This window comes from Lynx canadensis, chromosome E1, assembly GCF_007474595.2.
Source record: "Lynx canadensis isolate LIC74 chromosome E1, mLynCan4.pri.v2, whole genome shotgun sequence".
NCBI lineage: Eukaryota > Metazoa > Chordata > Mammalia > Carnivora > Felidae > Lynx > Lynx canadensis.
Genome location: NC_044316.2, coordinates 34,306,275 through 34,332,220, shown reverse-complemented (window position 1 = coordinate 34,332,220; position 25,946 = coordinate 34,306,275). Strand labels below are relative to the sequence as shown.

Sequence of the window (25,946 nt, the reverse complement as noted above, 5' to 3'; positions counted from 1 at the left end):
CTGCTCTGTTACGTGTTTATCAGGAGCAGCTGTGGTGGGTGAGATGGGGCCGGTGGAAGCCGTGGAGAGACGCAGGTCCCCTGGTCTGTCCCTTGGCACCACCGCTTCCGACCTGGCCTCAAACCCTAAACTCCATGAGGGGCGACCTGGGTCTCTGGCTCAGGGTCTGATACAGCAGAGGCTCTTGGGAAATGTCCGTTGATTGGTCGAATGACTGACTCTAAATAGTAGCTCTGAGTGATTTTTTTCCCTTTTCTGCCTTTCTGTATTTTCCTATTTTAACTTTTTTCTTTTTTTAAGAGAGAGAGAGAACGAACATGAGTGGAGGAGAGAGACAGAGGGAGAGAGAGAGAACTCCAAGCAGGCTCCGCGCGGTGAGCACAGAGCCCAAAGCAGGGTTCGATCCCACGAACCATGAGATCATGACCTGAGCCGAAATTGAGAGTCGGACGCTTAACCAGCTGAGCCACCCAGGTGCCCCTGTATTTTCCTATTTTAAAAAACCATGTACGCCCCTCACTTTTTGAAATGAAACTATGGGGCGCCTGAGTAGCTCAGTTGGTTAAGTGTCTGACCCTTGGCTTCAGCTCAGGTCATGATCTCGTGGTTTGTGAGTTCGAGCCCCGAATCGGGCTCTGTGCTGGTGGTGCAAAGCCTGCTTCGGATTCTGTCTCCTTCTCTCTCTCTGCCCCTCCCCTGCTTGCTCTCTCTCTCTCTCTCAAAATAAATAAACATTAAAAAAAAGTTTTTTAATAAAAAACAAAAACTTTACCTTGCAAAATCATTCTTTTATTAAAATGTTGATTAAAAAGGAACTCTTCCTGTATCATCCGAAGCCGAACAGACAGACAGATGCATGCCCCGGGCCCCCCTCATAAGTATGTACCCGACAGAAATGTGTCCATAGAGTCACGAAGACAGGAACTAGAATATTCACAGTGACACTGTTCATGACAGCCAGGAACTGGAACCTACCCAAATGTCCATCAACAGTAGAACAGGGGAAAATGTTAAGTCACATGCAGGCAAGCTACCGGTAATGAGAGCAAATGCCCTATATATATGGGTGAATGTCACCAACATAATCTTGAGGTGGGGTTGGGAGTCGGGAGACAGGTCCCTCTGGGGGTGGCGAGGGCGTCCCGAGGGGGCTTCTGCGTACCGGTTCCCCGGGGAAAGCTGAGCTTGTACACTTCCGACTTATGCGATTTTCCGTATGTAATCTTCTATATGTATATTTAACTCCAATAAGAAAAAAATTAAGGAGGAGAAAAAGACATGCACCCTGGAGCAGGTTAACCCCACCTGTTTTTTCTGTGCAAAGGGAGGTGGTGGGCAGATGTCTACCCTGCCTGTGCTGTGCTTGCCCCTCATTGGTGCCACCAGACTTTCTCTCCCCCCGTCCCCATTTCCGAGACTCCCCAAGCTCCAGACTGGGGATTCTGGCTCCGTGAAGCCTCAAGGATGCCGGGAGCTCTGGGGTCAATTCCCAAGGTAAATGCCACCGTTACAGTTTAGGCCCTAGAAGCGGGCCTGGGGCTATCCCTCCCTGGCTGCCTTACCCTGGGCGGCCCTGCCAACCAGCTGTCACAAGCCATGAGCTGGGAGGCAGGGCTTGGGGGACAGGCTTGGCGTGGGAGGTCAGAGTGCAGGGGTACGGGCTGCGTGGGTCCCCGGATTACGTCCACGGCCTCTCCGCACCTTGGGCCCCTGGGTGAGGCTGTGTTCGCCTCGGTGCCTCCCGCCCCACCCCCAGCAGAGAACACCTGCGTCTCCTCCACTCGTGGGCAAGGGCAGCCCAGGGGCCCCATGTGACCTTGCGCCTCGCCCCCAAAGATCCCTGCGGGTTGGGGTTTTGGGAGGCTAGGTTGCCACAGTCAGGGACCGAGGAGGGTGACCCGGTGAGGGGCGCAGATGAAGCACTGCCCTCTGGGGCCGGGCCAGGCACGGTTATTTATAACCACGGGTCGCCTTACCTCCTGACCTTCAGCTGGGGCCCGGCGAGCCGCAGCGATTAGCATCTCCTGCCGCCCATTATGAACAAACACCCCTGTGTGCCCGCCCCGGGCCCTGCAGGAAGCAGGATGTTGGCCGGAGCTGGTGCCCCGTGGCTCCCTCAGGTGAACCCGCCACGTGTGAGTTGGGAGAGGTGGGTGCGTTTGGGAGAAAGGTGTGAGAAATACTCAGAACTACTTCCATCCCGTGGCTTCCCAGGTTGAAAATGTTGGTCTGCTCTGGGTGGCAGTTTTGTTTGTAAGAGGGGACCCCCCAGCCTTGTCTGCTCAGAGGGCTCCCTCGTTTAGTGGGAAGGAGGCAGCCCCGAGACTGGACCCCCTCCCCCCACACGGTCCCTGGAATCACCTAAGATAAACTGCACGCCCCCGCAGCAGTGGCCCCTCGTTCCTCCGTGCAGCCGAGGCTCTGGGGAGCAAGTGACTGGCCCAAGGTGACACGGCCACCCATGGCAGATCCCCCACTGCTGGCCGATGGGAAGTAGCTGGGCACCAGGCCCCCTGATTACGACAAAGGAGGCTGGGGTGGGGAGGGCCTATCCATTCATGCCATACAGTTTTGCTGAGCACCTGCTAGGTGCCAGGCGCAGTTCCAGGCAGAAATCCTTCCCCCTGTGGAGCTGATGGTCTAGGGCACAAAGGCAGTGCCTGGAGCCACAGTCCAGGCAGCTGTTGCGGGTCTTGAGTCCTGAGGAGGGAAACTGAGGCAGGGGACAAGAGGGCCCGGGAGGGTTTTGTCTCAACAGTGGGTCCCCTCCCCCTGTGCAGCTTCGCGTGACCCGCACCCAGGGCAGAGGGCGAACGTCTCGCACAACACCCGGTCTTGGCAGTCATCCTGGAGGAATGGTTCTGCCGTGGGGCTGGTTCTGCCCAGGGAAGGGAAGAACTGAGTCAGGAGGTCTGAGGGGGCTGGCGGTGAGGGAGGGAGGAGCCTGGGTGCTTCCTTCCTTTTCCACCCTGCTCTCAGGCATTTTGAAATACTTGGAAGAACTTCGGCTGTGTGGCTTGACCATCCCCTTGCCCTCTCTGGGCCACAGTTTCCACAAATAAGATTGAGGGGGGTCAGCTGGGATGAGCCGTTTCGGCTCTGGCTGCCTGGGGTCCTGGTCTAGGGACTCAGAGACTCTCCACTCCGAGTCCGGCTCCGTCTGTGAGTGTTCCTCTCGGCTGGAAGGGGCCCAAGGGCACAGGCCGGGGGTGAAAGTCAGGAATGGCCAGCTCTGAGCGGCTTGTGGTGGCCGGGAACCCATGCAGTGTGTCAGGAGATGCCGTGTGGGCACACGCATGTGTGTGTGCAGCCACACGTGGGTTCAGAGGGTGCTTTCGTGGGTAAGTGGCTGAGTAAAAGACTCTATACGTGGAGAGGGAGTGGGTATCTCGGTGTGTGTGTGTAGGACGGTTTCCGTGGGAGCAGAAAGGGGAGAGTGTGTATACAAGTGTGCGGGGGGGGGGGGGGAAGTCACACGTACCTAGGTCCAGGTATGTACGTGGAGGGGTGTGTGTGTGTGCGTGTGTGTGCGTGTGTGTGTGTGTGTGTGTTGTGTTGGAGGAGTGGAGGAGTGTCTCAGAAGCTGGGGTTGGCTTGAGGCAGGGAGTGAAAGCCTGGAGGGGCCTCTCCCTCGCTCTGTAAACCCCCTCTGCCCACATGGTCAGCCTGTGGCTGACAGGCCCTGACCAGTCCATGAACTCAGGGTCTGGAAGAGTCAGCGGCTTTTCCAACCTCTTTGCCAAATGGGATGTCAGCACGGGGGCGGAGGTGGGGGGGGGGGGGCTGCAGGCTGGGGAAGGTGGCAATGACTTCATGACAACTGGCTGCCGAGCAGCTGGGGGGAAGGGGCGGGGGGGAGCCGGGGCCTGGCTGGGACGAGGAAACCTCCCGGGGATCCTCTACTGGGTGGAGGAGGCAGCTCAGCCACGGGCCCACACTTCCTGGGGACACTTTGGTTGTTTTCAGGGGGGAGCTGTGGCTACGCCAAGGCCTCGTGGGAAGGTGGGAGCGGGACCTCTTGAGCGAGCCCCCTCCAGGGGCGTTCACACATAATCCCGTAGACACTTACAGCAACCCCCGTGAGTTAGGGACTCTTATCCCTATTTTGCGGATGAGGAAACTGAGGTTCAGACAGGCAAAGGGACGTGTCTGAAGCCACATGCCAGAGGAAGTGGTGGAAATGGCCTGGGAACACGGGTTGTATTTCCTAGTCTCTGCCCCAGAAACAGAGAATGATGGGGGACAGGGAGTCCTTCACATCGGCTCCTTTGTGGATACCTTGAAGTTCAGGGATGGGATCTTCCCGGAGTCCTCAGACCCAAGACTCCTTATCCCCCCCAAAGGGCCTCCTTCTTGGGGAGGCCTTCCACACACTTGTCCACAATTGAGGGGGTGACAACACCCATAACCACGCAGGGGGGCCACCACGAGTAAATGGAAGCCTTTGCCAGTGGCAGACCCTTTCTCTGAGCACAGGCCAGAGGTCGGGCCCTATTTCAAGCAGAAGACCTTGGTATAGACCAGGCCGCCTTGACTCACAGGGATCAGACTTGCTAGGCTCCTTTGTGGGGTTGGAGGGGCCCCGAGATCACAGACACGGGGGTGGGTGCGAGCACTGTCTTTGTGCCCAGAAGCTGAGATCAGCTTTTGGGGCGCTCTTTCTTCAGCCATTTACTAGTTTCTCATAATAATAATAACCACCCCTGCCCAAGCTTTATAGTCCACAAAATACTTTCACAAACACTCTCTCACTCAATCCTCACGAGGAGTCAGTATACCCATTTTACAGAACAAGGAACGGACGGACGCTCAGGGAGGGAGCTTTTGGGACTAGTCTCAGATCACAGGCCGGGACGTGGCCGATGTTCCGGGTGCCTGAGGCTCTGTCCAGATGGGGTTCAAAGGGGCATGGGGACAGCCAGGCCGCACCAGTGACCAGCACAGTGACCAGACAGCCTGAGAGCTGTGTCAAGACCAGTCCTCAGCCTCCCTTCCAGCGAACACTGGGGCTGGGGGTGGGGGGAGGACGGAAAGCAGCAAAGTGCTGCATGGGAGCGGGAGAGGGTAGTGGTGGGGGGGAGGGGGTCCCCTGCTGACCTTGGTCCTTGGGCCCAGGTGGGGACTGCAAGGGCCCAGTGGTTCCTGGAATGTGAGCCCACGGACAGGGTGCCCACTGCCAGCTGTTGCCATGTTCTCATCTGTTTGTGGCAAAATGAGAAAAATAAGGACAACATAGTGAGGTTTTCACAGAGCCAGACCCACTCGATGTGAAGCAAGGCCCTTTCACTTGTACTATATATTTTCATCTGTGTGCGTGCGTGTGCATGTGTGTATTTAAAAGGACCTTTCCTTTGACATTTCCTTTTAATGTCTCTAACTCAGCAAAATACAAACCTGGTGACCGTGTCAGATCCTAGGTTGTTTTCTGGAAATGTCAGTGCCCTGAGAAATCTGACGGATGGGAGCCACCGGGCTAGCTCTGGTCCTAGGTGAGACCCGCCCGGAGTGGAGGGAGTTGTGTTTTCCCTGAGGGACGATGTCTCAATGGCTGGAAAAACCCCGAGAGCGGAGAAGAGGTTGGGGTTCCTGCCCAGACAGCCCTCACAGCCCCAGAGCCCAGGCATCCCCAGGAAACCCTAGCAGAAGGAACATCTGAGTAGCCGCACAGGGAATTCTGAGAAAGGCCACAGGGCCGGTTCCCCGTGCCACACGCCCTCAGCCTCTTCTCTGACCTGGAGCTGGGAGGAAACATTCCCTTACCGCTTACCCCTGCCTCCCCCAGCCCCCCAAGGCCGGCTCCAAAATAGCCCAGGCCCGGAGGAGACGTCATGGGGCCGGCTGGCTGCCTGCCCCTTGGAGAGGACAAATATAGAGGGACATCGGACACCGACAGGAGACCCGGGACCTGGGCAGCCCCGTGGCTGGGGCGGTGTCTGCCCCCTCCTAGCCCTGCACCCACTCACAGGCGGCTGGGAGGCCAGCGCCTCCAGGCCTGGCCAACCCACCCTGGGACGTGTCCCAGCAAGCCCGGAGTGGAGCCGGAGGCCGGCCCCGGGGGGGCACCGGGCAGAGCTGGGTGTGTCCATGGGGACACGTCCTCTGTCCGGGGGTCTCAAAGCACTTTTATAAGCGTCATTGCCCACAGGCCCCTCCCAGGAGCGGGAGACAAGAGGAACCGGGGTGTGTCCCAGGTGGAACCACCCCTGCCCTGTGTTCTTTCCAGCTTCCGAAGGAGGCCAAGGCTATAAACTGGGGGGGCCGGGGGAGGGGGCGGAGAGGAGGGCAGGCGTCCAGGCCAAACCCCAATAAACTGCTGGTTGAATCGAATTGCAAATAATTAGTCCTGATCGCCAAAGCTGCCTCCACCCTCCACTCCCGGGAATTAAAGGTCAAAGGGCAGAGCTGCTGACGCAAATGTCAGGGGAGACTCGAGATTGGGAACAGCTGGGCTCCTGCTCCCGGCTCAGCTGCCCGAGGTCACCGGCCCCCAGCGCCCTGGACACGGTGTCCCCCCACCGGCTGGGCCCATGGCGCTCCCGGCGCCTTCAGGGAAGGGGGCTCCTCCGCTCCCTCTCCTCTTCGGGCTCTAAGGTCCCCAGAACTTGACGGGAGGTAAATCGGAAATTCCCGTGGTGTTGCCAGATGCCTGGGAACCTGGAGATGAGCAGCAGCTCAGAGCCTTGGGAGCCTCCCCTCCCACGCCTAAAACAAGGTGAAACCTCTGCCCCCTCTGCCCCGCTGCGTTCCCCTAGGTGGACCCTGTGGCACGCCCGCCCGCCGCACCTCCCTCTGTGCGGCAGTGGTGACCCCCAGCGGTCAGTGTGGGACTTGAACTTGGGCTTGGGCAGACCCCGCTGGGCAGCCTCAGCCCGGGGCTGGCGGCCGAGGGCTCTGGGGGTTCGATTTTGGTAAGTGGGGGGGGGGGGGTTGCTGGTGTTTGGAGGTACTTTTGTACGCGTTGAACTTTCCTAATTATACTGGATCTCGCCCTGAATGTCCCACTATGAGCACATGAGCATCAACGTGTCTGAGAATGCACTATCATCTCGCCTTAAACCTGCCCCTCCTCCTGACTCTCCTGTCTATTAATAGCACCACCGCCCTCCTGTCCCTCGGGCTCCAAACCCAGGAGTCATCTTCCACTCCTGCCAGCACTGGGCTGGGTGCCTGGTCCGGCCCCTCCTCGCTCTGTGTTCCCTCTTCCATCTTTGATACTCATGGCCACTACCCAGGCAGCGGCCTCTTACCTGAGCGACGGCTGCCCTCAGCAATGACGCTGGGCCAGACCTGGGTACGGGCCCAGCCCCCTCCACTGACTGGCTGTGTGGCCTTGGGCGAGTTACTGAACTTCTCTGAGCTCAGCGTCCTCAGCTGTAAGATGAGGATAGTAATCACAGTGCCTGCCTCCTAGAGCGTTGCATGAGTTATATGATAGGTTGGACGTAAATACCCTGCCACATAGGACATGCTCAGTGCACGTCAGCTGTCAGAGACCCTCCTTCAGTCCAACACCTCCATTTCACAGACCAGGAACCCGAGGCCAGAGAGCTGGAATGAGAACTAGCATCTGGTGTTGCGTTCCAGGTGTCTTTACAGCATGCGACAGAGCAGGGGGAGCGGAAGTTCCTGGAGTCTACAAGCTTCCCCACCACTGCCTCCGTCATCGCATTCCAGAACCCAGAACCAAAGGCCACCTCCTGAGTTCACTGGTCCCATCCACTGGCCTTTAGGGGCAGGTCCACCTGGGTAAGTGTTGAGGTCACTCAGCCATAGCAGGGATCTTCTGGAATGAGACAACGCCAGGTCGCAACCAGTGGTCATGAGTCAGGGCGACCCATCTGCGAGCTGGTGAGGGAGGTTGCCCAGCCTTAGGGCTGCTGGACATGCAGGGGCGTGGCCACACGGGGTGGGGTGGGGGAGGGGGCGCCTCCCACTGCCCCGCCCTCACGTCTCTCTCCCAGCTCACACTCACCCCCAAGGGGTCCCCAAGGGGCCCTCACAGCAGGCACCCCCTGCTCAAGGGAAGTGGGCCGGCTGACTCAGCCGGCTTTCCATCCAGACCCGCTTTCTCTGGAGGCAGATACTCTTAACAGTCACTCCATGAATGAGCCCCTGGAGTCCATAAACTTGAAACTGAAGGTGGGAGCCTTATTCTGGGGAGAGATTTTCAAGGGGGACTTTTATCCCCAAAGAGGCGGCAGACCATCCAGTTTCAAATGTGGGCCTGTCCCAGAATCTCTGGACGCCTGCTGGGTAAGACAGCCGTTCTCCAGCGGGTGCGCGTCTGCTCCTGAGACATCTGGCAATGCCAGGAGACATTTTTGGTTCTCACAACAGCATGTACTACTGGCATTTGGTGGGTAGAGGTCAGGAGGCCGCTAAATACAGAGAGGTCGCACAAGAGAGGGTCTCCTCCTGCCCCTCGTGTCCGTGTCCGGGGAGAGAGACCCTGGTCTCGGAGTCCTCTGTCCGCTGGGGAAGCCCCTGCCTCACCACTGCCTCGAGGGTTGAGGAAAGCAATGCAGGACCCGGGACCAGGCCCACCTCCTGCCCTGTGTTTGCAAAGGACCTTCCTGTCCTAAGGCCTTTTCTTGGCCTGGGACACCCTAGCTGTGTCTAGGTGGGCAGAGGTAGGATGGGCACACATCCCGACCACTCTCTCACCGTCACAGGAGAATTTTCCGCAATGCTTTTGGTGTTTCTGCTCTACCCTGCCTGGGGCGGAGTTTCTAGAACAGTCCATCCGGTGCTCACTTAAGCCTTTCAACAAAGAAAAAACAGGCCATGGAAGGAGGAGCCCGCCCTCCTGGCATGTGAATCGTGTTGGAACCTGGGCACTCACCGTTTCTGCTCTCAAGCCTTGGGTCTCCCTCGGTCTCTTTGTGATCCATCCGCCCGCCCCCTTCGCTTGCACTTGGGGGGCAGAGAGAGGGGAGAGGACCAGAGGAAAAAATCCTCAGACTCAGCAGGAAGACCCCAGGCGGAGAGGAGGATTTGTGTCGGAGGAGCCCTGTGCAGAGGCAGGGGGATGACCAAGAAGACCTTTGAAGGTGGTGTGGAGCTGAGGCCAGGAGCTGGCCAGCTCACTTCAGCTGGCACCTGCCCTTCCTTCAGCCTCGGCGGCCGTGGGGTCAAGTGTCTTCCCTACAAAAACTGTTCCCAAATAAGGCGCTGCTGTCTCCCCTGAGACGGGGCCGGGGTGCCCGGATCAGAACCCTTACCCCCTGGCCAGAGCTCTGCTTTGCTGGTCTACCTGACTCGGGTAGAATAGCCTATGGGATTGCGTTCGAGGAGGGTGGGTCAGGCCAGTTGAAAGAGTGGGACCCTGTGGCACCCTTTCTGGGGGCCTCTTGTTGAGACTGGGGGATCCAGGGGATTCAAACCACAACCACCCCTCCCCTTCCCCCCACCTCTGGGTCTCAGCTTAAGGCACCTGTTCAATGTGGTGCGAGGAGGGAGTGGGTGTCGAGGGCAGACAGGGCACCACCGCCTTCCAAACCCCAGCAAAGGTGTCAGGCTGGGATGTCTGTCTGGAAGCCCAGCTGACCAGAGGGACAAGCCCAGACTTGCAGCTGTTCCTGAACAGGAAGCAGCCCGGGGGTGGGGGGGTGGGGGGGGCAAGCACTGAGGAAGGGCGGAGACCAGACCCAAGGACTTCAGACAGGCTGAGTACCAGTGAAAGGGCCTCACGAAAGGGTCTGGACCATTCTCCAGGTAGGAGCACTCTCCTGCCACAGGAGTCTCGTCTCTGAGGAAACGTTTTTGTCTTGAGTTGGAAATTCCTTGCTGATGGTGGGGCACCCCGACTTTTCCCTTTTCTTCTGTAGTTTTGCTCTGCTGCTGGCACGCCTGGGAAACCGCCCACCTCCTCCCAAGCGCCCCATGCTCCTGCCTTCCCAGGGGCGCTGAGGCTGTGGACCATCCCACCTCCGACATCTTCTGTGAGGGCTCCTTGGCTGGCCAGGGGCGTCCTGCCCAAGGAGTGCTCCCATCAGGAAAGTTCTGGGCTCTGGCCCCTAAGAAGGGCCGGGCAGCCTGGTGGCTGCTTCGAGAACCCTCATCCCTCTGGCTGTTCGCACTCGCATCCAGCTTTCGCATCCAGCTTTCCCGCCATTCTCCACAGCCACAAGCCTTCTGCCCTCCTCCCGCCCCCACCAAGCGTGGCTCCCAGGCCCTTCCTCCGGCTTTGCACTGGGCCCTCTCTGCTGCAGCTTTGTGCAGGAGGCTGGGCAAGGACGGAGGAGCTCTGAACGGCATGCGGGTGATTAGGAGTGGTCTTCCTGACCCCAGGGGGGTGAGGGGCAGAAGCCACCTATGGAGTCTGTTGGCTGTGGTTTGGGACATTCATAACCACCTGACGAGGGCCCTGGAGCAACCCTGAACACTCTCAGGCATCGAACTCCCCAGGCCTGAGGATGGCAAATGCTGTTGCGAGATACCACTGTCCTCCGGACCCGTGTGTGTGTGTGTGTGTGTGTGTGTGTGTGCGCGCGTGCGCACGCGTGCATGGGGGGCCCTCTGGTCTAGAGCACCTGCAGGCCATGGAGGAGGCCGCAGCAAGGGACCTGGCTCCCAGCCCACCCAGGCTGGCCTCATCTCCTCCTTGGGCCTGCCCCCATTAAGCTTCAAGTCTCACTCTCCCCCTTGGCCACCAAGAGGACCCAAGAGCTTCTTGCAACCACCTTTGGTGGTGGTGGTGCGGGTGGGAGCGGCCCTAGGCGGTCCCGATTCCTACCCTTTTGCTCCTGATGTTTAGAACCGTGGGGTGGAAAGGGATCCTAGAACTCATCTTGCCCAACCCTGTCATGTGACAGAAAACTGAGGGCCACCTGAAGCTGGTGGCTCCTCAGAGCAGTCTGAGACGGGGGGAGTCCGGGTTCCCCGGCACAGGATCCCTCGTCTGGATGCCCAAGGGCCAACCCCAGCAGTGGTGTGGGCTTGGAGTCGGAGTCCAGCCACACAGCCCTCTTCCTCTAATCCTCACCCCCACCGCTCCCCCTTTTCAGCAGCAGTTATAAAATCCAGGAAACAAATGTGGATTGATGGCCTATAAAGGGCTTAGTTAGTGCTGTGACCTGCTGAGTTATGTAACTCCCATTTATTATTGGCCTTGGCTGAAGTTTCTATTGAAGCAGCTCCCTAAGCTGACTCCGTGACATTTCCTTTAGCCTTATTCATAGGTGGCCACAGCAGAAATTCCTCTGTGACTTCAAAGGCCAACCATCAGTGGTGTGGATGCTTTCAAAAACCCCCTTCTTTGGGGCGCCTGGGTGGCGCAGTCGGTTAAGCGTCCGACTTCAGCCAGGTCACGATCTTGCGGTCCGTGAGTTCGAGCCCCGCGTCCGGCTCTGGGCTGATGGCTCGGAGCCTGAAGCCTGTTTCCGATTCTGTGTCTCCCTCTCTCTCTGCCCCTCCCCCGTTCATGCTCTGTCTCTCTCTGTCCCAAAAATAAAATAAATAAATAAATTAAAAGAAAAAAAAAAAAAACCCTTCTTTAACCCCTTGGGCCAATGTTCCTCTCGCCCGTATGAACCCCCCGCTCACCTCCGCGGTGGGCCCACCTTGCCTTCCCTTCGGGTCCCCAGGCTGTGGGCTGCCTTGGTGGGGAGGCTGAGAAAAGGGGTTTTCCTTGACCCCGGTGAATGAAAGAGCAACTCAGGGCTGTTGAGAATCAAGAGGCAGCCTCGTAGAAAGAGCACTGAACTAAGGGTCGAGAGTTCTAGTCAGATCTCTGCTATTGGCGTTAACAGCCACTCTGGGCCTCAGCATGCTTGTTAGGAACGGGAAGTGTTTACCTTATCTGTACAAGGTGACCCCCCCAGTAGGCACCTTCCTTGGTCTGGGTTGGCCTGGGATGAGGGGCTGGCAGTCTTTCTCTGGGTGCTGACACACGCGAGGCTAATACCAACGTGATGCCACCTTGTGTTCGAAAGGGAGCAGAGCCCAGCCTCTCTTTCAAGGCAGCTTTCCAGAACAAGTTCATTTCCCATGCCCCCACCCCTTTTCTGCTCTGGGCGGGGGGCGTACTGGGAAGCCAAGGACCTAACTGTCAATGCCCACTTCTCCTTTTCCCCCAGGTGATGCCAGAGAGGCCCCATGGAGAATCTCTCTGAAGGCTCACCTGCCATCCTAAAGTAGACTCTTCCCAGGTTCAAGAAGGAAAAGATAGACACTCCAGGGAAGCACGGCACCCAGAGAACTCAACAATTTGTCTTCTTTTTATTTAAAAAAATAATTATTTTTTTAAGTGTTTACTTATATTTGAGAGAGACACACACACAGGGTGTGGGGAGGGTGGGGGGGGTGGGGAGGCAGACAGAGTCGGAAGCAGGCTCCAGGCTCTGGGCCGTGAGCACAGAGCCCGACATGGGGCTCGAACTCAGGAGCCACAAGACCCGAGCCAAAGTCAGACGCCCAACCAACTGAGCCCCCCAGGTGTCCCTGTCTTCTTAGTTAAGACAATAGTCCTCCCACTCACAGAAGTAATGCCTTGATGCCTCAGAGACAAACTGGTGCATCGAATGAAGCGGCTGGTTTGTACCTGGTGGTACAGGTTATAGGAATTCCCTCCATCAAGGGTCTGGCAGGGCCTGAAGGCTACTACTCATCCTCATAACTGAAATTGCACGTGGTGCAAATGACTTGCCCCTAGAGAGGTGTCACCTTGGAAGAAGCCTTGGAGTTCATCCAAGCCAAGCCACGATTCTTAAAGGAAAACTGAGGGCCCAAGGCAGGAGATGACTTTTAATGGATCAAAGGGCAGAGAGGGGCTAGAATGAACAATTTTGTATTGCGACTTGGTTTTTGAGATGCTGACTTTGGGCTCACGTCATATCACACCAGAGGGGTCTTTGGAAGAGAGGGCTGTCCCCGGGGCCCCAGAAACAGGGCCTCAATATGGGGCAGAATGGTCTGATAAACCCTCAGTTGGGCAAAGCCCAAGACTGGGTCTCTAGATCAGCCCAGCTGCCCGGAGGCATCTGCCCAGTTTCTGCCAGGCTCCTCTAGGAAGGGCAAATGTTGGAGATGCCACTAAGAAGTGGTGTCTTTTCTGGTTAAAAACAAACCAAACTTCTGGGGTGCCTGGGTGGCTCAGTCCGTTGAGCGTCCGACTCTTGATTCCAGCTCAGGTCACGATCCCAGAGTTGTGGGATCGAGTCCCGTGTCAGGCTCTGTGCTGACAGCATGGAGCCTGCTCGGGATTTTCTCTCTCCCTCTCCCCCGCTTGCTCTCTCTCTCTCTCTCTAAAATAATTTAACAAGTTAAAAAAAAAATAAAAAAGTCAAACTTGCTCCTGTTTCCCTATTTACAGTCCCAGGTAACCTCCCCAACACAGAAATGCAGACTGCCTACAAAATAAAAAGCCTGTGTCCACAGAAGCAGAACAGGCCAACAACGGGTGGCAAAAGGCAGCAGCTGAAAGTTCGCTCTGGGACCTGTCCCTCACCCGGGCTAGCCAAAGGTAAGGGGAAGCATGCTCCATGAAAAAAGCCAACAGGGAAAGAAGCTGAGGCCTCAGTGGGCGAAGGATACAAATGCTGGTCTGTTCGCGGTACTTTACATTATCTCACTTAATCTCCAGCAATGCTGTGAATGAGGTGTCATTATTTACAATACTCCGGATGAGGAAATTCAAGTCTTTGAAAGACTGCCCCACTCTCTTTGGGTATGTCTGCACTGGAATCGTCCTGCAAAAATCCTAACAGATGTGCATCTGATGCTAATATTTTGTTTAATTCTGTATGTCTGCTCCCAACCCGTGTATATGCGGGAACTGGGAATTTCATTCTTCCCATAAAGCAACAGATATTGGGAATAAGTATGTTTCGGTGGCATCCAAAAATGTCAACCTTACCACGGTTTTCATGCTTCAATCTGTCCCTCAGGGTGCCTGCACAGGATGAAATGAACTCTTCGATGCGAAAGAGAATATGGGTCTCCTCCGCTGTTGAATTTTCATGGAACACCCCTTGTCCTTAAATTGGGGAGGGCAGAGCAACAGAGAAAGGTATTCACCGAAAGGTCCGATGGAGGCCCATGTTACCTGTGCTTCCTAACCCACTTCTTTTAGGACAGACAACGTCTAGAACACTGCTGGACTGGAAATAAGAATACGCTGCATTGGGGCACCTGAGTGGCTCAGTCAGTTGGGTGTCTGACTTCGGCTCAGGACATGATCTCACGGCTCGTGGGTTCGCGCCCCGCATCGGGCCCTGTGCTGACAGCTCAGAGCCTGGAGCCTGCTTCGGATTCTGTGTCTCCCTCTCTCTCTGTTCCTCCCCTGCTCATTCTCTGTCTCTCAAAAACAAATACACATTAAAAAAATAATAATGAAATAAAGAAACAGAATGGGTAAGTGACTAGTGAAAGGTCACAAAATTAGGCAGCAGTAGACCCAGAATTCACACCCAGGTCTGGCTTGAGATCTGGTTCTTCTCTCAACACGCCTGCAGTGGCCTCGAGGGTGGAGTCGTCTGGTTACAGCCTCAGTGAAGACCCGAAGCCTTTACTTCTATCAGCTGGACCTGTTTACCAATGGGCAAAGGGCCCCTCCCAGGGCCAGCCAGGCCTCTGGATCACCTCATTTACTTTTATGAGTAAACACCTTCAGAAAGTGCTATTAGATGTTACGCAAATGCAGGCTAGTCACGGTAACATCTGAAGGGTTGGGGCTTGTGTGTGTGTGTGTGTGTGTGTGTGTGTGACAAGATAGCCTGACTGAGTGAGTGGGAGACGAAATATCCCCTTTACACTCTTAAGGTAGCAGTAAGTTCAAAGTACCCTAAGCTTCCAGTATCCATGAATCAAAAAGTACAGAGTAATGGGCTGAGCCTGGGGTGATCACGCCTGCTGGCGGGTCACCATGTGCTGCTAAGAACCAGCTAAGAATGAATGAAGCTTTCTGCTCCTGGAAAACAGATGTGTCTGAATCCAGATGGGCTTGAGCTCCTCTCAAGCAGCTGTTCCCGATGGAAGGAGCAGAATCACCCGGTATCTGTTTTTCCAAATACTCCAATAGAATAGGACACTTCTGAGGGGAGAGGAAGAAGGAAGCAATTTCTGGAACAAGCTCGCAGGTGAGCCTGGCCGTACCCCCGCCCCCCTCCCCCCCTCCCCCCAGCCTGGCGGGGGGGGGGGGGCAGAGCTGCAGCTCCTACAGGAAGTTGCTGGTGCCCTAAGGCAGGGGCTTGGTGCTCTGCCTGCCTCTCCTTTGGGCCTCAACTCAGATCAAATCACAAGTACTTTTTGTCTGTGGCTGGGAGCCAGTGTTCTGCTGGGACATAAAGTCGAGGAGTGTCTCCTGATAAATTGGACATTTTAAGAAATTAAAACATCTGGGCCTCCCGGGGGACTGGGCAAAACCCTGGGTGTGCAGGCAGGTGGGTATGGTTGGTATTTGTACAGACAACAGACCAAGGCCAAAGAGCCAGAGTCACGGAAGCAGAGAGGGCTGGAGCCAGGGCTTTTTCAGATCACCTGGATACGCCACCCTCCTTTAACACGTGACAGACCGGAGGTCCGAAGGTGTTATTCCTCAGCAGAAGCCACACATCACACTTTACCTGCGACGCCTCACAGATGCCTGGGTCCAGGCCCAGCAGAGTCCAGTTCAGTATTCAGGGGTGGAGTTTTATGCCTTTATGAGTGTTTCTGGGGTGCCACGTTAAATAAAGTGACTTGCCCAGGGTCACCGTAGGGGTAGAGCTTGGACAGGTCTAGAGCCTTCTTTCCCACTGTATACCACCCAAGTCTCTAAAGGGAAGGAGTTTATTTATTTTTTTAATTAATTTTTTTTTTAACGTTTATTTATTTTTGAGACAGAGAGAGACAGAGCATGAATGGGGGAGGGTCAGAGAGAGGGAGACACAGAATCTGAAACAGGCTTCAGGCTCTGAGCTGTCAGTACAGAGCCCGAAGCGGGGCTCGAACTCACGGACCGGACCGTGAGATCATGACCTAAGCCGAAGTCGGCCACTTAACCGACTGAGCCACCCAGGCGCCCCAAGGGAAGGAGTTTAAAATCGAACTGTATTGGGGTGCCTGGGCGGCACAATCTGTTAAGCGTCCGACTCTCTGTCCCGGCTCAGGTCATGCTCTCCTGAGTTCCAGCCCCACACAGGGCTCTGCGGTGAAGGTGTGGCACCTGCTTGAGATTCTGTCTCTCCTTCTCTCTGCTCCTCCCCAGCTTGTGCTCCCTCTCTCTCTCAAAATATGTAAATAATCTTAAAAATAAAACTGAACTATATTATTATGAGTATTTAAGACATTCTGAGAAGTCCCTCACTACAAAATCTTTCCTAACAAATTGGCCACTGCAGAAAATTAAGCCCGTGCCCTTTGTGGTCACCAGGGCTCTCCTGCCTACACAGAATGGGAGAAGCCTGGGGGCCTGGTGAGGGCGAGCTCGGGGGCTTAAGCAGTCTCTCTCCACGAGGGCCCGAAAGACAGTTTCCCCACAGGGTGGGACTGCCGGCCACAGTTCCCGTGCTGAGGACAGTGTTCCAGTCCCGTTCCCCCAACAAAAAACTACAATGAACGTGTCCTTTCCTGTGCTGCGCCCCTGGCTTCTCACCTGAAGCCTGGCTGGCTCAGTCAAATGACTGAATGAGGCTGAAAAGAATTCATCAGTTTCCAAAACAATGACTTGGCAGGCCCCGGAGGACTGAGGGGCAGTTGGGGAAGGTCCTGTCAAGCAGGAATGAGCCAGGCTATTAGTTATACTCCAGGGCATCCAGCCTCAACTGGATGGATGGCTGTGCCTTCACCGAGTGAACTGTCCTGTTAATATGCTGATCGGGGCTACTTTTACCGTCACGTCAGAACCCCACGTTTCTTGTAAACAAAATAGGCCGGATTGGACTGAATACCACTGCACTGAATGTGGGTTCACATCGTGCTACCACATGATTAGTTTTATAATCATCCTTCCTTCCAGAGTCTCTCCCAAGCAAATGGGTCACAAGTAAGCACACTGTATTATTAACATCTACATTACAGCCTGCCTCTCGTTACTGAGTCAACCTGGCAAATGGTATGCCTTGTATCATGCGTGGGTTGTTACTCAGCACGCCCACATTTCTAGAAAGCCCTATTGTCTATTACTCACATCTCATTTGAACATGTGAGCCGAGGAGACATGTTCTTCTTGCATTCCCCACTGCTCACCTTCAGTCAGTGTCAAAGGGTGACAGTCCTCACCCTCAGAAATGCCCTGTGTGATGGGGGGGAGATGATTAGACTGTTGAATAAAAACCAAGTCCAGACCCCTAGGAAAGGCAAAAACAAAACAAAATACACTGGACCTCATACGTGTTTCATATACATATTTATATATATTTCATGTACAAAGTTACATTCCGAACCCCAGGGATTCCATAATAGAAATAAATACCGAAATAACTACATTGCTAAGTGAGCTTTTTGCTCATAGAAATGAAGCCTCAGCCTCTAAGAGACAACAAGTGGGACACTCTAGAACCCATTTCTCAGATTATAGAGGCCAGTAAAAGTCTGGATAAAATGTCTAGGACAAAAAAACAAATTCAGAACATAAAATGGTTAAAATATATTCAAATATATTGAGAAATGTACGACAAAATTAATAATAAAAACTTAATTTTTTAAGAGAAAGAAGAAGACATTTAGTGTTACAAAACAGCGTCACCCTGTTAGAAAAGCACTGATGATTTCCACATTTAATTCTCTCTTCTCTACTCTTCCCATGTTATAAACGGGGGCCAAACGAGTCCCTTTCTCAACATGATCAATTAAGAAGAGCCCTAAATCTGGTGGAGTCCTTTGGTAACGGTCATAATACTCACAAGGAAATAAATATTCAGTTCCACAGCATTTGCAAGAAAGACGCACATTCTTTAGGACAGTTAATATTATGAGACAATTGTTTTGCTTTGTTTTGTTACTAAGGCAGCCTATGTTAAAGGGTCTATTCTCAAATGTAGTAAGACCTTTACAAGAAATGAACAATACAGCAACTGAGAGAATGTATTTTCATCTTTTCTATGCAAACACACTTCGTTTGAAAAGTTATGTGCTGCATACTTTGTGCTCAAAATGTTTTACACTCTCAACAAGCTGCATCTATTAAGATATCCCTTCCTGTTTAAAAAATGTAGATCCACACAGGTTGGAGACAAACACTCTCAAAATGGTGTAGTTCTTCAAGAACATTCTCCCTTTGCCTCCCAGGGATTTTAACCTGCATTTCATAGTAAGCATCGGGTTGGGGTATGTGATACTGACATTTGTGTAGATTAGCAATGGTCGAGCGTCGGCAACTTCACATGGTTCAACCTCATACATAACCCACGCATAACAAAATGAGAAAACTCTCGGGTATCCCTTATTTCTTCCAACAGGGGCAATACATGTATTTTTTACATGGAGAGACCAACCCGAGGTATTCGAGCCTCTTCTCTACCCTCGAGTTGGAAGCTATAGGCAGTGTGCACCAACGCTTCCCTGCTCGCAAGAAGCTTACATTTTGGTTCTTACCAAAGTGAATGTTACCACCTTGACCAAAGTGAACGTTACAAGAATATAAACCTATTGTTGGGGAAAGGGAGGGGGAGGGGAGTAAAGTGATCTGCAGAAGATACCTAAACGATATTACAATTATATAAGGACAAGCCCTTAAAACAAATTGTACAAGCATTTCTGTACTCTCTCTAGTCCCTGATGTTAATGAACAGGGCCACAGATAATCTGACGGCTTTAGATAAAATAGCTACACCCCTACACTAAAGCCAGTAAGAACAATTAGAACCACTGTAACATGTACGCATTTTTCATCTTTTAACTCCTGATTTCCAAAAATTACATTTGATCACACAAACGTGTACAAACTGAACAGCAAGTGGGGTCTGACTCTGGGATGTTTATTTCTTGGGATTAAAATTCCCAAACACTTTGGTGTCTCCTTTTTGTGAAATTATACAACAATTCCTCCCCAAAAATGTTGTAACAACGTGGGGATTTTTTTAGGTAGTGCCCAAAGTGGCTCAGATTTAAAATAAAAATATAGCTGAACGCTATGAAAAGGGGGCCTAAGTTTTGGTGCCTTGAAAAAGTGACTAAGTATCTCGAGCAAAAAAAATCAGCCTTTCACCGCAGCTTTTGCCAAAGGGGGTTCCTTTCTCCTGACCATCTGAGGTGGCCACCGCTTCATCGTGTACACGATGTGCTCACAGACACATCGTGGCCCAGTGGATCCAAAGGCTGCCTCCGGCTCATTAAATCCCACGTATTTATCAATTAGCTGAATCACGTAGATGCTTGAGGACAGCGGCACGCTTTTTACAAATACCTCTGCGTGGCAGCTCAGAAACAACCAACACCCGGTGCTTCAGACCACTTACACGGTCTGAGTCCTGTGTTTGCTTACTTTTTCTTCAAGCACTCCTTCTGGGGATCAGGGGCCCTTATTCAACAGGTTTATATTTTTAAAATAACACTTAAATTTCTATTTAGCTTTGCTTAAAGAAATGGTAAATCACGCATTTTTTCAAGAAGCTCGAGAGGGGGAGAACTGCAGCGTGATGGTCTTTAAAAACTTATTAAACAAGAAAATCCGTGAAACCCGGACTCAGCTTTTGAAATGGGTGTCATGAGTAAAAAGATAAACATGTCAACTCTCACTTTACGGTATCTTGGCCTTGTCTTCTTCCCCTTCATCGCCTTCCTCTTTGCTGGTGGCATTTTCATCTCAAAAGGGCACAAAAGCTTCAAGGTGTCACTTACATACAAAATATCAAGTGCTAGTTGTTCTGTAGTTCTACACAGAACCAGAGAAAATACTGTTTCTAATCAAATCCCTCCTTCAGTTCACAGGCCACTGTATCACGGCTGCTGCTTTACTCTTGTGAACCGGCAAGAGCAGTCCCAGCACCACTGGTGAACAGGTGAATGTTTTACCTGTAGAAACCTTCACCAACCACCACCATCCATTGATACAGGAACCCAAAACACAATTTCCTTAAAGACAAATCCTCCCACTGCTGAAGCGATCTTCTGAGCCGTATCAACGATAACCCTTTCCGACACGTCAGTATGAAAACGAGGGAGACTAGTCTCAGAAAGAATCATCATCACAATATCCAGAGAGCAGGCCTCATAAACTGTAGAGCTCTAGTAAGTCAGAAACAGGAATCTTTTATTTAAACAGTGTAGTCTTAATTTCTTCAATATAAAACCCCCCCCCCCAATCTGATGAAAACAAGGTTTTATATACCATATATAAACAAGATTTGTCAGATTTGAAAGTGAAAGTAATTTACAATTAGCTTTTAGCCCCCTGGGACACTTAGAGACCTCCTGATAATCCACCTGATACTAGTTTGTGTCAATTTTATAATACACGGGGAAGACTATAATTGTACCAAATGGTATAGTTCCACTTATCAAGTGTTCCCATGGATTCCATTATTAGCGACAGCTCAAAAGTGACCCCATCAAACGAAATGAGTGACATCAGCTGTGGCAGAGTGAACCACATCTGGATTGCTTCCTAGAATTCAGTTTGCAGAGAGTAAACATTCTTTGATTTGTTCATAACGTACTGAAATCGCCTGGAACACTGGTGCAGTAAAACAGCTAGTTCCTGTATTGTTACGGGAAGGACAGGTCTTGTGATAGAAAGTTAACAGGAAAAAAAAAATGCTCACACATTATGTGGTGAAACTGATTTCACAAAGAGAGCATTAAATTAAGGGGAAAGGGAAAATAAACCATGCAGAAGAGACAGCTTCCCTGTCTCCACCGGTTTCCTATGTGCTCACTCATTGCCATACAGCACTTGCCACACTATCAGGTGACTCCTTTCTGCTTTGGCGACAGAAGGTTCAAGTGGAAGATCCTCTCCAAGAAGTTCTGATTCTCCACCTTCATCACCTGGGGGGCGATAAGGAGACTCGGGTTAGGTGGAGCATGGAGCACGCAAGCCCATGTACAGGTCAGCCCGGCTGACTCCCCTTCCAGAGCACACAGTACAAGAAATACCCTGGGTCAGAACCTTCACTCGCCCGACTTCTAAAAAGGCGAATTCATTTTTCAGACCACAAGGATAAAAGTGAGTTCACTGTACTACATTGGAAACTGACCCCAATACGTCTGCACGCTGACATTAACAGAAATGAAGAGAAGCCAAGAAGTCAAAGCCATCCAACCCTCTGTCGATCCAAAGGGACAGGGTCTACTCTCATTTATTTCAAACTGAGAAGTGAGACTAGATGGGACTATAAATGTGAAAGCGTGGAGATAGCGCCCACACACCAAACTAGCTACATCCAAGCAACCCCTGCTTGTCGTCGGTGACAGTAAAGCTCTCCAATCAGAGACAACCCATAAGAGCACACAGAAACAGAAACCGTTTCACATACTCCTAGCAGTAGGAGACAGCAGATTCGCCACTCACTGTACTGAGATACTGAGTTTTTGGGTTTTTTTCTGTTTTTAAGATTTTATTTTTAAGCAATCTCTACACCCAACATGGGGCTCGAGCTCGCAGCCCTGAGATCAAGAGTCGCACGCTCTACCGACTGAGCCAGCGGGGTGCCCCGACACTGAGCTTCTTCAACCCATGATTGTCAAGTTTAGGACAGGTAGTGAGCGGACAGTGTGGTGATGAAGAAATGAGACTGAAGTCACAGACAGGCTATAGGTTCTCCCAGAAATAGCTAAGTGAACTCGAGAAATGAGGTCCTGATCAAAGACACTGCTCTCCAAGGCCCCGTGCAAGCAAACCATACTCCTCTCTGCAAAGGTGCATCATCAGGGGGCGCCTGGGGGGCTCGGTCGGTTAAGCGCCTGACTTCAGCTCAGGTCACGATCTCACGGTTTCTGAGTTCAAGCCCCGAGTCAGGTTCTGAGCTGACAGCGGAGGGCCTGGAGCCCGCTTCCGATTCTGTGTCTCCCTCCTTCTCTGCCCCTCCCTTACTCACACTCTGTCTCTCTCTCAAAAATAAACAAACATGTAAAGAAAATAAAAAAAACAAAAACAAAAGCAAAGGTGCATGAGCGGTGTTGCTGCAGCAGAGCAGGGCTATTCTAACCAGCTGAACAACCGGTCTCATGGCACAGGCTCTTTGGCGGAACCCCCCCTACTTCTGGCCTCAGGGGCCAAGACACACCGCCGACCTGCTGTAGTTCTGTCACGTATCTCCCCTGAATGTCAGCGGGGCAAAGAAAACATCACTACCATCAGCCGGGAACAGGGACAGCGGAAAAGCACCTCAAGGTTTGCATGTTTCTCTGCAGGCCAGACTCTCCTTTACCCACCTCCTTCCACAGCAAGGTCAAACTGTGTGCTGGGGCATGCTTTAAAAGGCTCAAGACACAATCTAAGAACATAAAAACTCTGGTCTGGTTTTTACATTTAAAAACGTTATGCTAGGGGTGCCTGGGTGGCTCAGCCGGTTAAGTGTTCAATTGTGGACTTCGGCTCAGGCCATGCTCTCGTGGTTGGAGAGTCTGAGCCCCGTGTCGGGCTCCGTGCTGGCAGCACGGGGTTACAGAACACAATGGAAACCGAGCTCCCAGAACCCAACGACTTACCCATTCGGAAGTCAATGTAGCCCTCTCCTCCACTGATGACGAGCATAGACTTCAAGGGCGTCTGGCTGCCGGGCTCCTGTGCAGATGGCCCTGCTCTGTCACCTGTTAGATCTGTGCCACCACTGCCACTTTGTGGACTGACGACTTGACCTATTTGTGCCAGAAAAGAAGTGACTATTACTTATCACGGACTGGGGTGGGGGAAGGCTCATTTTCTCTGAATATTTTCAGAAAGTTGAATAAAAAGGTAAATATATTGTGATACAACCAAAGTATTGGGAATGCCAGAAGCCTCTACGTGATCAGAAAACACCTATAAGAGTCATAAGAACCCAATTTGAAAATCTAAGTAGAGCCATTTTGCGCCAAAGCAGGAATGGATCCAAATCCATTATGAGACCTGTGTATGGCCAGGCAGGTCTTAGCTGCCTGCTTCAGAGTATTACAATCTACATCGTTTGATCTGAGGGGCTCCAGAAAAGGTACATGTGAATTTGTGTAAGACACTGGAAAAGGTCTTCAACTTAAGTGCTATGAGTTTGGATATTCATAATTAATATTTCAAATATTTCAAATCCATGGTTTTCCTCTCATATTTAAGAAAAATACATCTTATTTGTAATTTAGATTAGGCAAATAAATTACTAGTACATGTGCCATTTACTCTAAAGTTTAAGTTGTAAGGTCAAATCTTTGAGCATGAAATGGGACAGAAACCCTAGGGGGAAAACTTCCAGGCGTGGGTCCTGCTTGCAGGTGGTCAGTCACATCAGTTTAGTATCATCAGTGGACAGAACATTTGTCACCGGATATCACCACTACGCCTCTCACCTACATGGTGCTTTATAGTTCTAGAGCACTTTCATTAATTTTCACCACAAGTGAGGTCAGCAGAGCAGAGATCAGTCACATCCACTTAGGAAATGAGGACCAGAGGAGCACCTGGGGGGCTCAGTTGGTCGAGGGTCCGATTTCGGCTCAGGTCACGATCTCCTTGTTTGTGAGTTTGAGCCCCACGTTGGGACTCTGTGCTGACAGCTCAGAGCCCGGAGCCTGCTTCAGATTCTGTGTCTCCCTCTTTCTCTGCCCATCCCCTGCTTGTGCTTTGTCTTTCTCTCTCTCTCAAAAAGAAATAAACATTAAAAAAATTCTTAAAAAAGGGGGCGCCTGGGTGGCTCAGTTGGTTAAGCGATGGACTTCGGCCCAGGTCATGATCTCACAGTTCATGAGTTGGAGCCCCATGTCAGGCTCTGTGCTGACAGCTCAGAGCCTGGAGCCTGCTTCTGATTCTGTGTCTCCCCCTCTCTCTTCCCCTCCCCTGCTCACGCTCCATGTCTGTCTCTCAATAATAAATAAACGTTAAAAAAAAAAAAAAAAGTTTAAAAAAAAAAGGAAATGAGGACCAGTCACAGAGGTTAAGTGACCTGCTCAAGAGAACTACGTGAGCAGCAAGGTAGGGACCCCTAGCCTGCTGCTCTTTGCCACAATAGTGCTACAGGCACCCGAGTGTGTTCTCCATCCCTTCCTGTACACAATTCTGATGACAGGGGCTTCCTTCTAGCCATCTCCTTTATTCGGCCAGGACCATTTCTGGAACCCTGCGGTGACAAAATAGTACCACTGCTTTTCAAAAGCAAGCACGTCTCTTACATAAAAATCAACAAGTTCGTCTTGGGGGAGAGAGGAGAGATTCCAAAGCAATTTCATTCAAATACCCCTATAGTGCTTTATCTATTATAAAAAACCTCCAATTATACAACTTTTCATATAATATATTGGAATTATCTGTAATACCAGTACTTAGCATTAGACTAGATAGTGGACCAAGGGATAGAAGAGATGATTACATGCAACTTCTCGACAGAATAATCTAACCCACCTGGGACTGCCACAAAGAATTTCACTGCATCCCGGTGCCCGTGGAAGCAAAGCTGGGCATGTGCCATTGAACAATAGGGTATAAATGTCCCTGGAGTCACTTTATCGCTGTTTTCATCACCATATACGCGGATTACACTTCCAGGACGATTTCCTGGTGCTCCTGAGGTTTTATTTGCTGCAACAGAAAAACCAAATACCAAATATTTCCCCCTAGGAAACAGTGATGATGCAGGATGTTACTGGTTAATCCTTATGATATTATCTAAAAGCTACAGCCAGTTGAGATAAAAACAAGGGCAGCAATGCCAACTCAAGACAAAGCTGGGAAAAAAAAGATAATATAGCATGCTAGTTATTTTTAAGTACCTCAGTAAATGGAGTAGGGGATTTTGCCAGTCTAGCAATAACTAAGCTTACTTTTTAAACATATCTATTAATTAAAAAAAAAAAGGCAACATTTAAAAAAAACCCAGATTTGAATCTTAGGGATGTCTATTTTATGTTGTTGTTTTTTTAATCCCCATTTTAGAAGACTAACCAGTTACACCGTTTAAAGTAAATTTGTATATTTTTCAATAAAAATTTCATAGTCTACCTTCTGATTTTTCTCCCCTGTGGTAAGAATATCTCTCTTGGGGGGTGGGGGGTGGGTGGTAAAAAGCTGTGTTTAAAGGATCCAGCCACGACAATAAGGTGGCTTTTATTTATACCAGACTGGTGGTTTGCTGCATTATTTTAGGACAACCAGACTCACAAAACATCCCCATTCCATGGGCCAGTAAGTGAATGAAAGAAACATGGCTGGTAACAAGAGTAAACAATGGAGATTAATGACAGTTTTAAGAGATGTTTCGTGTTTTTACTGGAAGGAAAACAAAGTCCGAAAGAAAGTTCAGCTGCAACAAAAGATGATAAATACACTAAGCCGCTGAGCAGTAGTTTGGTGGCCGTGTAACAAATATTAAAAAACAAAACGGACAGGACACCTGCTGCGATGCAGTGACTGTGAGTGGATGGCATTTAAGAACATTCAAGAGGGCATCTAGAGCCAGAGGACAGCCTCCCAGTGGCCATCAGAAGCCAGGAAGAAGAGCTGGGTTCAGGTCTGCACTTACCCCTCAGCCCCAGTAAGCGTCCCTGGTGGAGGATTACGGCTACAGTGAGAGAGGAGGAAAGGGACATGGAGAGGCGCACGGCAGGGGACAACACCACCATGAGCCTCCACTCTCGCGGCTTCTCTTCCAGCTGCCAGCTTGGCACTCCAAGCCCCTGACTACACTAACAAAGTCTAGCTTGGTATAATACCAACATGAAAAGTTCTTACCAAAGCCTCTGTAGAATATCTCTGCTCAAAAAGGACAATTTGATTTACTGGGATTTTGCTTTTCTTAATTATAAGGCAATTTCAAAGAACAACTTAACAGAGAGCACTTTCTAAATGCTATTATTTCCCCTTTTCCTTTAAGAAATCCTGTTCAAGCGGCACCTGGGTGGCT

General features: G+C 51.6%; 1 protein-coding gene and 1 long non-coding RNA gene across 11 annotated transcripts in view; one reads left to right on the top strand and one right to left on the bottom strand.

The window, feature by feature from the left end:
• Window positions 1–9,647: 9,647 nt before the first annotated feature.
• On the top strand, window positions 9,648–14,159 carry LOC115501429. The gene is made up of 3 exons (XR_003964789.1): window positions 9,648–9,714; window positions 13,313–13,462; window positions 13,887–14,159. It is a non-coding gene; the product is annotated as an uncharacterized LOC115501429 (long non-coding RNA).
• A 3,148-nt stretch (window positions 14,160–17,307) lies between these two features.
• Window positions 17,308–25,946, bottom strand: part of SPAG9 (sperm associated antigen 9) — a 133,496-nt gene continuing 124,857 nt past the window's right edge. For 5 of the 10 annotated variants that reach the window (XM_030294907.1, XM_030294908.1, XM_030294910.1 and 2 more), the window contains 4 exons: window positions 25,566–25,604; window positions 24,449–24,625; window positions 22,570–22,719; window positions 17,308–20,907 (listed from right to left, as the gene is read on the bottom strand). In XM_030294907.1, coding sequence (XP_030150767.1) covers window positions 20,792–20,907; window positions 22,570–22,719; window positions 24,449–24,625; window positions 25,566–25,604 — 482 coding nt within the window. In that variant the 3' untranslated portion in view covers window positions 17,308–20,791. The remainder of the gene's footprint in view (window positions 20,908–22,569; window positions 22,720–24,448; window positions 24,626–25,565; window positions 25,605–25,946) is intronic. The other 5 variants (XM_030294912.1, XM_030294913.1, XM_030294914.1 and 2 more) reach the window with 1 other exon arrangement.